Consider the following 14,989-nt stretch of genomic DNA (forward strand, 5'->3'; position numbering starts at 1 on the left):
AAGGAATAGATTCAGCACATTACATTGATTGAATAGCAGGTGAGTTTTGCACAATTTTTCGAGGATGATAAAGTAGTGGAAATCATCACCTCCCGCTTTTGTACTATTTGCAACATCCTCAAAACATTATCTATTAAAACAGGATTTGAATTTGAAATGTGAAGAATAATTCAATGGGACTCAAACCTACTGTATGATTTACCTAAACCTTAAATATTTCACATTATTCAAGCCTTGGATTCATTGTTTACAACCTGCACTCAATGGGAGGTATGACAGCTGCACCACCCAAACAGACTGTACAACACTCACTGACATACTTCCCTCTTGCAAATGTTGGCAATGCACAAAGGCAGCAAAACTATGGGGACGATAAGAGTACTTTCAAGTTGTGATATCATGAAGATGACAGAGATGAGCATTATGAAGAGAAGCACTGGTGACATTATTGCCAAAGATGAAGCCACTGAATAATATTTTCATATTTCGATTATAATCTTCTGCTCATAGCCCATCTTCTCTCTCTTGCAGCAGTTTGTCTTATTCAACCTCTGCTCCTTGTCCCAGTAATTTTCAATGCCAACAGAAAACCCTACTTAACCACCCACTGTTAGAAGTAACTTGTTGTAGATTAGCCTTTTAAATTAGCAAGAAGAAAAATAAATCACCACCAGCCAGGATATGCCCTATAGACCAGCGAGAATTTTAGCAAGTATGAAAAGGCACCAAAAGTACAAAGAATTACAATAATAGCTTAATCCAGCAGCTGATGTATAAGTAATTGATTGTGATTCTAACTAGTACTGGAGGGAATCTATCATATAGGTGAATCTGTCTGCAGCTGTGGGAAGTTTGGAGGCATTTTACACTACAGTGTTATAGGTTGCACTGCAATTGCACTGACAGCTTAGAGTGTACTGCCACTCTCAGCTGTCAGTGATCACTCAGCATTTTTAAAATGACGTTTGGCACACTCTGCATCATAAGTGTGTGTGCTTGCCAAGGATATGATTTTGGTCCTAAAAAGGGCTTCAGTCTCCAAAATAGAAACTAATTCTTCAAATTTGCACTTCCCCATCACCTATTCTTTCTTTAATCCCTGGCTGGGTGATTGTTGATTTAAAGTGCCTTTGCAATGAAAGCGAGATGGACAATGGAATGATATTTAGAGCAGGTGCTATTTTGTGAACCCATGGTCATTAATAATATCCAACTAGATTTTACTAGATTATACCAGAATTTGACTTTCATGTTATAGTGCAAGAATTTTTAATATTCTTTGTTAAATGAAGAACTACTTAGTCTTAATTACAGCTCTCTCGCTTTTCACTCCTAATGTGTTCCTAAAAAAAAGAGAAAAAAAACATGAACAGGAATGAGTGAAAAAGTCATAAGAGGTAGCGAAAGGTAGGGATTAATGAAGGTTGAAGTTGTGAAGAAATAAATGGCGATGGATTTAAAGAAAACGAAACTGTTAGTGTGCAAAACAGCTAAAATGAAAATGGAAGTAGCACATTTTCAGTAAGTTCATTATTTCCAACTGTGATGAAAGAAAATCTGTGTCAGAACTCATTTTAACAGGCAAACGTGTTAAGGGAATGATTTTAAGCTTCCTTTCACTGATTCCAAGACTCAACAAAACCTGAAATTGCAACAAAAGAGGGATAAAAAGGAGACAAGATTCAAATTTCTACATTGGAATGAATTTCTAACCTGAGCTGTTATTACATCCAGTTCAATAATGCAACCTGGTCGAGCTGTTGACTGCTGGCTGACTATATTGAATACTTCTCCAACGAGTTTCTGAAAAAAAAACGACATATAAAATTACTGAATTTTAGTCACAGTCACAAACAAACTACATAATGTAGAAATGGTGATTCCGTCCCACCTCATTCATTTTATTTAAAACATTCGAATTCCTACAAAAAGCAGTATCTGAACACAGCCTAATTATTCACATCAATTTAGCAACCTTGCACAGTATGGCCTCGAAATTTCTAGACTTGGCAGGGTGGACTTAAGTTGCAAGCTGGGCAGGAGATTAGAACTTTGGGTAAGAACAAGATTCATAGACACGTGTCCTTTTATAACATTGAGAATTGTTGATGGAAGTGGACAAATGCTAAAGAGTGAGAAACAGCATCCTAGATGATAGCTTCAACATGATTGCCATTTTGGGAATGCTGGAAATGTGCTTAGGGAATAAACTGGCATAGCTAATGCTGTTTTTTGGTTGAGATAGTAACTCTGAAGAAATTGTTGGTCAAATCCTATAATAATTTGGTTCTTTAACCTAAACTGGTGGTCTCTCCCTCCCAATGAAACAACATGACGAAGCTCCAAATTTCTTAACCTTATGTAGGACAGACACCCAGGAAACAACAAGATGGATGTAGCCACCCAACTCTTCATGGCAGTTTAGCCCTTTGTATGGTGGATAGAGGTTTCAAAACATTAGTCCCTAAACGTATTTGAAAATAAAAATATAAATAATTCTATTCAATCAGGCAGGATGTGGAGACAGAGTTCCTGTCTGAGTCAGTGTCAATGATTGGTTGTCAACAGGAGTTGTACATAATTAATTCAGGAAATATAGTGTCAATTGCCAATCATGTTGCAATATTTGATCATATTTCAGGTTATCAGTCTGAAATGTTAATTGTTTCTCTGACAGGGAGTGCAGTTTTAGACCAAAATCAGTAGAGTTTGTACAGCCTTCATTAGAAAACTGTAAAACGTACAGTTGTGGATGGCTCCCCAGAGACCCATCAGCTCCAACCTACACTAATACTATATGGGAGTCCTTCTAGCCTAGAAGTAATAAGTACAAAACATCTAATAAAAAGAAAGTCAAAAGCCAATAGAATTGGTTGGTCAACAAAAGAACACACAATTACAAGTTACAAATAAGCAAACCAATAATTTAAGGGAAAAAGGTTAGTCAGATTAGAGCGCGAGTATAACTTGTACAAGTGGCAAACTTTACCCATCAGAAACACAAACTGGCCATAATCAGATTAAAATTAATCAGTGACAAGTTGATTATGTGCTATAAAAATGGCAAACATTCCTATTCAATAGATGTGCTGAAATCCTCATTCATCTCTTGATTATTCCAAGCCTCTTCACACTGACTTTCTGTCTTCCGTTCTCCATAAATTCAGCCCTCCTTTCTGCCATAACATAGATGTTGTTGATGGTTTTTCTGCATTTGGACACTGACTACTTCCATATCTGGTGCTACATGTTATGCAATCATCAATAAACATTACCACTTCTGGAAATTATGGTGGAGGGACTGTCATTGATGAAAGAGCTGAAGAAGTTGGTTGGGCATAGGATACTACCCTGAGGATCCCTTCAGGCTTCCCCACCTTCCTCTTCAAGACTCTTCTTACAAATCGCTTTTTTCACAAATAATGAGTCATCTCGTCTGACAACCAGGTAGTGTACAAAAGTTTTTTTTTGTGTCTATGAATTGTTCTTTAATTACATTTCTTATAATAATGATAGTTATTTGTTTGCGTAGCCATTAACCTACCGAGATTTCAGGATCAGAAAGTTCATCCAGAAGTTTCCTGGCATCAACCACCGCTTGATAGAGCCTAAGATTTTGACCATCAGAAGCGACAAAACAAGCACTAGCAGAGTTGCAGTAGGTCCCTAAAAATGGAGGTGAAATATAATCAATTAATTTATAAGTATAGATTGTATTAAAATGTTTTTGAAGGTTATCATAGTAACAATGAAATTTAATAAGTAATTGTATCTTGCCTGCACTTTATATTTGAAGAAAATATAACTGCATGATGGTATACAATTTGTTAAACTAGGAAAACTTCATAAAATAATTATTTTTAATCTTCAGAGAATTGAATTTAACCTCATATTTTCAATGCTACTGCAAATTATTTTGAATACAAAATTCAACAGATCAGTAATGAAAAAAAGCAACACCTGCTTAAGGTACAAATGATATTTCTTGTTCTAAATGCTACCGACTCACTCAAATACAACTGCTGATATTTAATTGGATCTAAATGTTTATTAAAGGCAGATGGACTGAAAGATTCCTCATGTTTTGGTTGCAAGAGACTCAGAAGTGTTTTGGATGACAACACTGATTCTTGGTGTGGGGTAGGATTTTGAAACAGAACATTACTTACAAGTAATGGATTTCATAGCATAGCAAAGACCTCTAATAATAGATTTTCCATTTACAATTAAGAAAACTGCAAATCAAGAAATATTTATAGGAATATTGTGGACTATGTTAAGTAATTAATATAATAATAAGATACAAATGATAAGTTTCTGTTCTGAATACAACCAAATTACTCAAATAAAACTTAATTTATTGATACTATAAATTTTTTGAAGACAAATATTTGTGGGAAATGTTGTTCTATGCAGATTGACTAATGTTCACTGTTTAAAAGTAATAATAAAATTGATTTATTATTACTAACACATTTGAATTAGTCATTTAAAAAAATATATTACACAGATAGTTTGATTCCAGATTATGCAGTGGCTTACAACAGGGGCAGGATCAGACATCATAGCCGCAGGTGCTATGCATGGCCGAAACTCACAGCCACACATGTACGCCCGCTGTGCTCTGATAGCATGAAATCCTTTTGTTTCTAGCATCCAGAATTGAATCAACCCAGATGAATGGACCTTTCTGTATTTTTTTTTTTAAAAACTACCTTTTCATGGAAGTGAACATGGCTACCTAGGCCAGCATCTATTGCTCATCCCTATCATCTAGATGGTGCTGGGGCCACACTTTTGAACTGCTGCAGTCTATGTGGTTTAAGGAAGTCCTCTAAGGAAGCAAGTTCCAGAATTTTGACCAAGTGAGTAAATGAACTGCAATATAGTTCCAAACAATGATGGTGTTGACTTAGAATGATAACTTGCAACTGGTGTTCCCAAGCATCTGTTATCCTTATCCTTCTAAATAGCAATGATTGCTGGTGTGGAAGGTCCTGTCAAAGGAACTTTGCTAAGTTTCTACAGTGCATAAGTAGTTGGCACACACCACTGCTAGTGAACTTAAGTAATGGAGTGCACAAATGATGATGGCATGCCAATGGCATGCAGATAGATGGGTGACAGTGAGGGGGACTGGGAGGAAGCAGCCAGTGCAGGGACCCCCCCTGCGGCCATTCCCCTCAAGAACAAGTATACCGTTTTGGATACTTGTGGGGGGGAGCGACTTACCAGGGGTAAGCAATGGGGTTCAGGCCTCTGGCATGGAGCCTGTCCCCGTTGCTCAGAAGGGAAGGGTGGAGAAGAGCAGAGCAATAGTTATTGGGGACTCGATAGTTCGGGGAACAGATAGGCGGTTTTGTGGGGGCGAGAGACACTCACGTTTGGTATGTTGCCTCCCAGGTGCAAGGGTACGTGACGTCTCTGATTGTGTTTTCCGGGTCCTTAAGGGGGAGGGGGAGCAACCCGAAGTCGTGGTCCACATTGGCACCAACGACATAGGTAGGAGGAGGGCTGAGGATGTTAGGCAGGCTTTCAGGGAGCTAGGTTGGAAGCTCAGAGTTAGAACAAACAGAGTTGTTGTCTCTGGTTTGTTACCCGTGCCACGTGATAGAGAGTCGAGGAATAGGGAGAGAGAGAACAGTTAAATGCGTGGCTACAGGAATGGTGCAGGAGGGAGGGATTCCGGTATCTGGATAACTGGGGTTCTTTCTGGGGAAGGTGGAATCTCTATAAACAGGATGGTCTACACCTGAACCTGAGGGGCACCAGTATCCTTGGGGGGAGGTTTGCTAGTGCTCTTGGGGGGGGGGGGTTTAAACTAACTCTGCAGGGGCATAGGAACCTAGACTGTAGCTTTAGGGTTCAGGACCTAGAGTGTAGGGAGGTTAGGAACATGGCATCAATCTCAAAGGAGGGTGCCTGTAAACAGGAAAGTGGCTTGAAGTGTGTATACTTCAATGCAAGAAGTATACGAAATAAGGTAGGTGAACTTGCAGCGTGGGTTGGTACCTGGGATTTCGATGTTGTGGCTATTACGGAGACATGGGTAGAACAGGGACAGGATTGGCTGTTGCAGGTTCCAGGGTTTAAATGTTTTAGTAGGGTCAGAGGTGGGGGTAAAAGAGGGGGAGGTGTGGCATTGCTTGTCAAAGATAGTATTACAGCGGTGGAAAGGATGATGGATGACGACTCGCCATCTGAGGTTAGGAATAGGAAAGGTGAGGTCACCGTGTTAGGAGTTTTCTACAGGCCTCCCAATAGCCCTAGAGATGTAGAAGAAAGGATTGCGAGTATGATTCAGGACAAGAGTGAAAGTAATAGGGTGATTGTTATGGGGGACTTTAACTTTCCAGATATTGACTGGGAAAGCTATAACTAGAGTTCGTTAGATGGGTCGGTGTTTGTCCAATGTGTGCAGGAGGGTTTCCTGACACAATATGTAGACAGGCCAACAAGAGGTGAGGCCATACTGGATTTGGTTCTGGGTAACGAACCAGGCCAGGTGTTAGAATTGCAGGTAGGTGAGCACCTTGGGGACAGTGACCACAATTCGGTGACTTTTACTCTAGTGATGGAGAGGGTTAAGTGTGCACTGCAGGGCAAGAGTTATAGCTGGGGGCAGGGAAATTATGATGCGGTGAGGCATGACTTAGGATGTATGGCTTGGAAAAGTAGGCTTCAAGGCAAGGGTGCAATCAATATGTGGAGCTTGTTCAAGGAGCAACTATTGAGTGTCCTTGATAAGTATGTACCTGTCAGGCAGGGAGGAAAGGGTCGTGTGAGGGAGCCGTGGTTTAATAAGGAATTGGAATCCCTTGTTAAAGGGAAGAGGGCGGCCTATGTAAAGATGAGGCGTGAAGGTTCAATTGGGGCGATTGAGAGTTATAAGGTAGCCAGGAAGGATCTGAAGAGAGAGCTAAGAGCAGCAAGGAAGGGACATGAAAAGTCCTTAGTTGGTAGGATTAGGGAAAACCCAAAGGCTTTCTATAGGTATGTCAGGAATAAAAGAATGATTAGGGTAGGAATAAGTCCAGTCAAGGATAGTAGTGGGAAGTTGCGTGTGGAGGCTGAAGAGATTGGGGAGATACTGAATGGATACTCTACATCAGTAGTCACTGAGGAACAGGACATTGTGACTCAGTATTCACATCGGCAACAATTAATTAGAATGGACGGCTTTGAGGTATATAGGGAAGTGGTGTTGGAAATTCTGGAAAGGGTGAAAATAGATAAGTCCCCTGGGCCTGATGGCATTTAACCTAGGATTCTCTGGGAAGCAAGGGAGGAGATTGCAGAGCCATTGGCCTTGATTTTTATGTCCTCGTTGTCTACAGGAATAGTGCCAGAAGACTGGAGGATAGCAAATGTGGTTCCCTTCTTCAAGAAGGGGAGTAGGGATAACCCTAGTAACTTTAGGCCGGTGAGCCTCACTTCTGTTGTGGGCAAAGTCTAAGAGAGAATTGTAAGAGATAGAATTTATGAACATCTGGATAGGAATAATGTGATCAAGGATAGTCAGCATGGTTTTGTGAAGGGCAGATTGTGTCTCACAAACCTTATTGAATTCTTTGAGAAGGTGACTAAGGAGGTGGACGAGGGTAAAGCGGTAGATGTGGTGTATATGGATTTTAGTAAGGCGTTTGATAAGGTTCCCCATGGTAGACTACTGCAGAAAATACGGAGGTATGGCATTGAGGGCGAGTTGGAGGTTTGGATTAGGAATTGGCTGGCTAGAAGAAGACAGAGGGTAGTAGCTGATGGTAAAGGTTCATCTTGGAGAGCAGTTACTAGCGATGTTCTGCAAGGATCTGTTTTGGGACCATTGCTGTTTGTCATTTTTATAAATGACCTGGAGGAGGGGCTAGAAGGTTGGGTGAACAAGTTTGTGGATGATACGAAAGTCGGTGGAGTTGTTGATAGTGAGGAAGGATGTGACAGGTTACAGCGGGATATAGATAAGCTGCAGAGCTGGGCAGAAAGGTGGCAAATGGAGTTCAATGTAGCTAAGTGTGAGGTGATTCACTTTGGTAAGAGTAACAAAAAGATGGGGTACCGGGCCTATGGTCCGATACTTGGTCGTGTGGATGAGCAGAGGGATCTTGGTGTCCATGTACACAGATCTCTGAAAGTTGCCACCCAGGTAAATAGTGCTGTGAAGAAGGCATATGGCGTACTGGCTTTTATTGGTAGAGGAATTGAGTTCTGGAGTCCTGAGGTCATGTTGCAGTTGTATAAGACTCTGGTGCGGCCGCATCTGGAGTATTGTGTGCAGTTTTGGTCGCCATACTATAGGAAGGATGTGGAGGCACTGGAACGGGTGCAGAGGGGGTTTACCAGGATGTTGCCTGGTATGGTAGTAAGATCGTATGAGGAAAGGCTGAGGCACTTGGGGCTGTTTTCATTGCAGAAAAGAAGGTTTAGGGATGACTTGATAGAGGTGTACAAGATGATTAGGGGTTTAGATAGGGTTGACCATGAGAACCTTTTTCCACGTATGGAGTCAGCTATTATGAGGGGGCATAGCTTTAAATTAAGGGGTAGTAGATATAGGACAGATGTTAGGGGTAGATTCTTTACTCAGCGAGTCGTGAGTTCATGGAATGCCCTGCCAGTCGCAGTGGTAGACTCTCCCTCTTTATGGGCATTTAAACGGGCATTGTATAGGCAAATGGAGGATAGTGGGCTAGTGTAGGTTAGGTGGGCTTGGATTGGCGCAACATCAAGGGCCAAAGGGCCTGTACTGCGCTGTATTGTTCTATGTTCTATGACACAGGCTACTCTGTCAAGGATGATGTTGAGCTCAAGTATTGTTCGAGCTGCACTCATCCAGGTTAGTGGAGAGCATTCCATCATACTTATGATTTAATCTTTGTAGATCCTGAACAGAGTTTAGTGATTCAGAAAACAAATACTTCCTGCAGAATCCCTGGGCTCTGGTCTGATCTTGAGGTCAATGTTTACATTGCTCAGCCAGTTCAGTTTCTGGTCACTGATTTCCCCAAGATATTGATAGTGTGGGAATTCAATGATAACAGTATTACCCAATGTCAAAGGGAGATGGATAGATTCACTTTTCTTGAAGATGTTCATCACAAATGTTGCTTGCCACGTTTGAGCCCAAGCCTGAATGTTCAAGTCTTACTGCACATTGTCACCAACTTCTTCCACATCCGAGACACTGCAAATAATGCTCAACACTCTGTAATCATTCGTAGACATCCCCATTTCTGACAAACTAACAAGCACTGAAGATGGAAGGACCTCAGACGCTACAACAAGGAACTTCTAGAGTAATGTCCTAGTACTCGGATGACTGACCAATAATGAACCATCTTCCTTTGTGTTTCAACAGTGAAGTTTTCCTCTCAATTTCCACTGACTCTAGTTTTGCTATAGTTTCTTGAAGTCACACTCAGTAAATTGCTGTCTAGATATCCAGGACAGTGTGGTCACCTCTCGTCTTGAGTTCAGCTTTACTCCTCATGTTTGAATCAAGGCTGTAAGGAGGTCAGGAAGAATCCTGAGTGAGCAGATTCTCGTCATTCTAAAGTGTCACCTTAGGCACTGTTAATGAACTCTTTCATTATTTTGATGATGAGCAAGAGTACATAAACATTATTGGCCATGTTGGATTTGTCATGCTATTTGTGGATGGGACACAATTGGGCAATTTTCCACATTATTTTGCAGATGCCAATTTTGTAGCTGTACTTGAACAGCTTGGTAATAGTAGAACAAGGATTATATCAGGTATGAGGTTGAAGATTGTGGTTGAATATAATCTGATGCTACTAATGACCTGCTGCACCTCATAGATGCCCAATTTTAAGTTGTTAGATCTGCTCCAAATTTCCCATATTTAAACGTGGCAGAAGTGGCACACAACATGGAGGGTATCGTCAGATTGCAATTATGACTTGGTTACCACAAGAACCGTGGTTACTGCTGCGAATATGGTCATGGACAGATATGGTGAGAAGAGGTGAAACAGGTTAACAGGTTTCTCTCTCGTTGGTTATCAGCAAATGCAGGTCAAGTCCAGAATGTTGTCCTCGAGATGTAGCCAGCTTGGTCCTACCTAGTCACTACTGATGATCAACACTGAAATTTCCCAGCCAAAGAACCTGCAGTGACCTTGGCACCTGCAGAGCTTCTTCCAATTAGTGTTCAACATGGAGTTATGTGGATATGAGGGCCGACGAGATGCAAGGTGGTAATCAGAAGCCTCCAATACTCATGATGCAATGATAAAGTATTTACCTAAAACAATCTTGGATATAATCAACAAAATTTCCTGCAGGAATGGCTGCACAGGAAAAAATGACTACAAAAATGCCCTGACAGTAGCTTGCCAATAAAACTTCACATTTTTATACATATTTTGGACTCAGAGGTGATGTAAAGTTTTAACCTTATGACTCAAGTAAACAGCCTTTACAGGTCTGTCTTTAGAGATTTTCCAGCCCATGAATTCCACAGTTCTGCCAATCCCTACATGATGACCTTAGAGGGTTTCAGACAGTGTGTAAAAGCCATATTCTGATCTTTAAAGCCGGAGCATGGAGTCAAATCTTCAGTCATCTAGCGTCTTGGATAATTAAATTGCAAGCCTTTGGGTTCAACAGGGATTTCTCATGTGGTTTGAAGAATATCACAGTTTATATGGTAAATGGCAGGTTCCTGTTAGCTTGTTAACATATCTGCTTTTATGATAATTTAGCCACTGCCACAATTTCCACCGTCCAGGTTTAAAAGTAAAAATACCCTTCTCTGGGAATCTCTGGTTGGTTTCATTATATTTTAATTTACCACTTGAAGAAAAACCAATGTCTAGATGCCAAAATAGTGTAATCATGTTTTCATATGGCTTACCTTATTAAAAAAAAGCAACGCAGCACACTGAAGTGATTCTGATAAAAGCTGATATTAAGGAAAAATGAAGATAGATAGTTGAGGGAAATGAACAGTAAAACTGACTCGGAATAGTGCGATTAAATCTTCAATTTTCTATGATGAATTACCTAGCTTACCGAGGATGGGTGAAGCTTTTTGATATTTAATGTTCTTGACAACTACAAAAACCATTTGAAACTGTAGCAGCGTGCTAAAAGGGCACAATTAATTTCTGACTAGCATGCACACAGTTAACTAATAAATATCAAGAGTGTAGTAAACTAATTTAAAATCAAACTTACCAAGACAATAGCTTGGGATCAATGTTGGAAGCCAGGCCACATTCGAAAAAGCTGAAGTATGCAAGGAATTGATACGTGCCAGCTCTGAAACCCCTCCAGAGTATGACAAAGGTCCTATTGGGTCCATACGCCAAAGTATCAACTCACTGTAGATGGCATTAGGATCATGAAATGTTCTTGTAGCAGCATTTTTAACATGCTGTGAAGCTGGCCCTTTTAAGGGCTTTACGTGTTCTACCACAGGTTTTTCCTTTTCAACAAAGTCAGTTTCTGGAGTCATTAGTGCATTGTGATGGGAAGAGGTCAACAATAAGGGTAGCACCGAATGACAAGCTAAGTCGTTCAGGTGAAAACGATGTCCACAATATCTAAATTTGTGCGATACCATTAGAACTGTGGTGAAAGCAGATTCTTCAGCAAAGGTCACTGCCCACTGGTTTAGTGATCCATCAACATGCTTTGAAATCATCATAACTGCTGGAGTGATTATGTTTAATTCTGAGTTATTCACAAAGTGGGTCACCCCATTGATATTAGGATCATTATCTGGAAGGGTCTTAGCATCTTTAGCAGTACATGCATACATCATGATATTTTTGCTGAGCGAATTAGCATCACCAGCAGGAAAAGCAACAGGAATCCGTGATGAAAATGCGACCTAAAATGCAAACGTGAATTAGATATTTTTGGCTAACATGCATGTTTCCGCACAATTAAAAAAAATTTTTTTTTTTTTTGCTCCCTCCATTAAGAAATTACGTCATGAATCTTCAACACAGCAAACTCTCAAATATCTTCACAGAAATAATCAGAAGTGTTAAGCAAAGGAGGCAGCAAAGTTAAGTGAAATAATCAAAGATAGAGTTAAAAAGTGAGATTTGAAGTGGGTTTAAAAAAGGAGAGATGGAAGTAGAAGTTGGAGGATTTAGCGAAAAAATTCTTAAGTTACAATTAAATAATTAAATACACGTGTGCAAATTAAATTGGACACTTTACATGAAAATACTCAATAATTTAGTGATTAAAACAGATTAACAAAAATCATATGCTTCCTTAACTAACATATCATCTAAATTCTGTGATTGTTAAACAATGGAAAATATTGTGCATTATAACCTGAAAAATACAGTTTCTCAATTGCTTTTTCATTTTTTGTATGAACATACAGTTAATCACATACTTACGATTCCTGTATCAGGCTTAACCAAATCAAAAATTGACAAAATCTATTAATTACCACTGAATGTGTTCCAATAAAAAGGTCTGAATTAGCAGGATAATTTGCCTATCACGAGGAACATTGGGGCCACTTATATGTGTAGTCACAAGTTTTATTGTAAAGTCTTCCTCTACGGTAGATTATTCAGTACATATTTACTAATCACAAGAATGCTAAAATTACATACAGATGACACAAGAAAATTAAGCACATTTTTACACAACATCACCAAATGCCAGAGTAACTTTGGATACAAATATTACAGACAATATATATATAGTCTCCTTTTATAGTAAAGCTGCATCTGAACTGTACATCACAAAGGCAGCATATGATTAAAGTAATTTTTAATTGAGCCCTGCTTAGGAGGGAAGACAATTACTTGGCATTCTGCACCACCATGTCATCCTGTGTGATTATGAAACAAAACACACATTCAAATACATTGTAGCATTTTTGGAGGCAGAAATTAATATTAAAAAAAGTGCAAATTAAATACTTTTAAATAAATTGCTTAATGAAAGCGCTCATACTTCAATATGGCAGGCTCACAGAATTGTATCAAGCATTCTATCAGAATGCGCATTGTGTTACGACACAGGGTAAACCTCCCGCTTAATTTAAAGCCAGCAACACAGAAAAGATTTATCCCATGCAGTAACCTGTAAAAATCTGAATGGCCAAGAACTATAAGAAATAAAGTTATTAATTTTTATTTTAAAAAGTATAACAGAGAATAATTAACTAACAATTATGCACTAGTCGTTACTCTAACCTATCTTTTACCTTTCCTTCTATAATACTAGTCTAATAAAACTCCCAATTAAGATTTACAAAACAACACTTCTTATCTCAAAACAAGGTAGCTTTCGGTTCTTCTATTTGGATCTTCTTGTGTCTTTTCTTCTTTTTAGGAATGTCTGCGTCACTGGTTACTGATCAAAAAGGTGCTTTTTAAGAGAGCTATTTTTCAAGCAGCCTGTTACATACTGGGGCATGGTAGTTCCCCTCCCAACTGTTCAATTTTCCCCAGACTTACACCCCCCAAAGCATCGGATTATGTCACTGGCTTTAAAGATTCTCAATATACTAAATTCAAATTGGATTGGAGTTTGGTATTTTTTCAGGGTATAATTTAAACTGATTGGCCAAATTCAAATTTGGTTTTTGTCTCCAGGCAATGAGCTAACCAAGTTGTTCGACCCAGTGTTACATTGTTACTTTATTGAGAACACTTGGTGCTGTGTCTGGTAGTTCTGCTGCTTTTAACTCTCTTAAAGCACACCCACATCTTCATAACAATTGGGATAAAAAGATTGAAACCTATGCAATGTGACCCCACCCTCCCCCCAAACTCCTAACCCAACACCAGATCCACACCCCCCGCCCACCCAACCTAGCCCAAAACCAGACCCCCACCCCCAAACTCCATCCAACACCACCCCTTTCCCCATCCTGCTCCTCCAACCCCATCCAACACTGCCCTCCCTCCCCATCCCGCTCCCCCAACCCTGTCCAACACCGAGCCCCCTTCGCCACCCCCCACCTCCCCATAACCACATCCAACACTGCCCCCTTCTCTGCTCCTGCCCGCCCCTCATCTGCCCCACCCCCTCTCCAGGGCAGCCAGACTGGACACCAACAAGACTGCTGCTGCCTTTGGGGGGGGGTGGTTCTGGGGGGAAGAGGTGAGTCTCCAAATAGTGTGCACACCACACACACACAGACAAATGCTTTACTGCAATGTTTTGACAGGTTCCACTTTTGCTCTGTACAGGACAATGTCAGAGAGATTATCTGGGGAAGGGGGGCAGTGTAGAACCCCTGGGAAAGTGTATTGGGGTGGTGAGCGAGAGGACGTGCGGTCAGTCATTTGGAGGCTGTGCCTGGGCTTCCACCGATGTCCAGGACTGTCCTCGGCAACATTTCAGTAAGCCGAATTTACTTTTAATCACTAAACAAAAGATGCGATCAGTGTTGAAAACACGTCTTTGATGTAATGTTTCTGTCGGGACCTCGAGATCTCTTTTGGATAATGCAATATGTGGATAATTGATATTGGATAATGGAGGTTCCTCTGTAATGAACCGTTTTGCTTTCAACAACTCCCTTCTCAATATTTCTGGCAAAATTTGAAATGTTTTGATCACCTGCACAAACACAAATAGTTTCCTTCTGTGTTTTAAACATTGATAAGTCAGTGAGTCTATTTTTAACATTCCCTTTAAATTGGACCTTGCTGTTTGTTTGCTATCTGCGGCATCAACTGAAATTAGATATTTTATCATTGAATTCACAGCATCCACTTGACCCACTGTGCTGGTCCCAGCTACCAAAAGAGCTATTCAGCTAGTCTACTGGTGTCAGCTAAAAAGACAATTCAAAACCATCTGTACTCTGTCCAAAAATTTCATAACCCAAAGAAAGGTTTCAACATTGAAGGATATGGCTAAATCTGGCATTTTTAAAAATAACTTTGATGCACATTCAAATTAATCTTAAAAAGTGGCTTGTATCAAATTCCAATGCAGGATTCTGACAATTGTCTCCCCAAGAAAACATGCATAAAATA

The 14,989-nt window shown here is 40.1% G+C and overlaps 1 protein-coding gene across 4 annotated transcripts in view; it reads right to left on the reverse strand.

Annotated features, from left to right (window-relative positions):
- The window catches only part of dmxl2 (Dmx-like 2), a 141,772-nt gene that overhangs the window by 82,853 nt on the left and 43,930 nt on the right, over window positions 1-14,989 (reverse strand). For all 4 annotated transcript variants that reach the window (XM_072565098.1, XM_072565099.1, XM_072565097.1 and 1 more), the window contains exons 12-14: window positions 11,199-11,856; window positions 3,545-3,666; window positions 1,714-1,803 (exon numbers count right to left, since the gene is read on the reverse strand). In XM_072565098.1, the coding sequence (XP_072421199.1) occupies window positions 1,714-1,803; window positions 3,545-3,666; window positions 11,199-11,856 (870 nt within the window). The remainder of the gene's footprint in view (window positions 1-1,713; window positions 1,804-3,544; window positions 3,667-11,198; window positions 11,857-14,989) is intronic.

The sequence above is a fragment of the Chiloscyllium punctatum genome, chromosome 48 (assembly GCF_047496795.1).
Source record: "Chiloscyllium punctatum isolate Juve2018m chromosome 48, sChiPun1.3, whole genome shotgun sequence".
Lineage (NCBI taxonomy): Eukaryota > Metazoa > Chordata > Chondrichthyes > Orectolobiformes > Hemiscylliidae > Chiloscyllium > Chiloscyllium punctatum.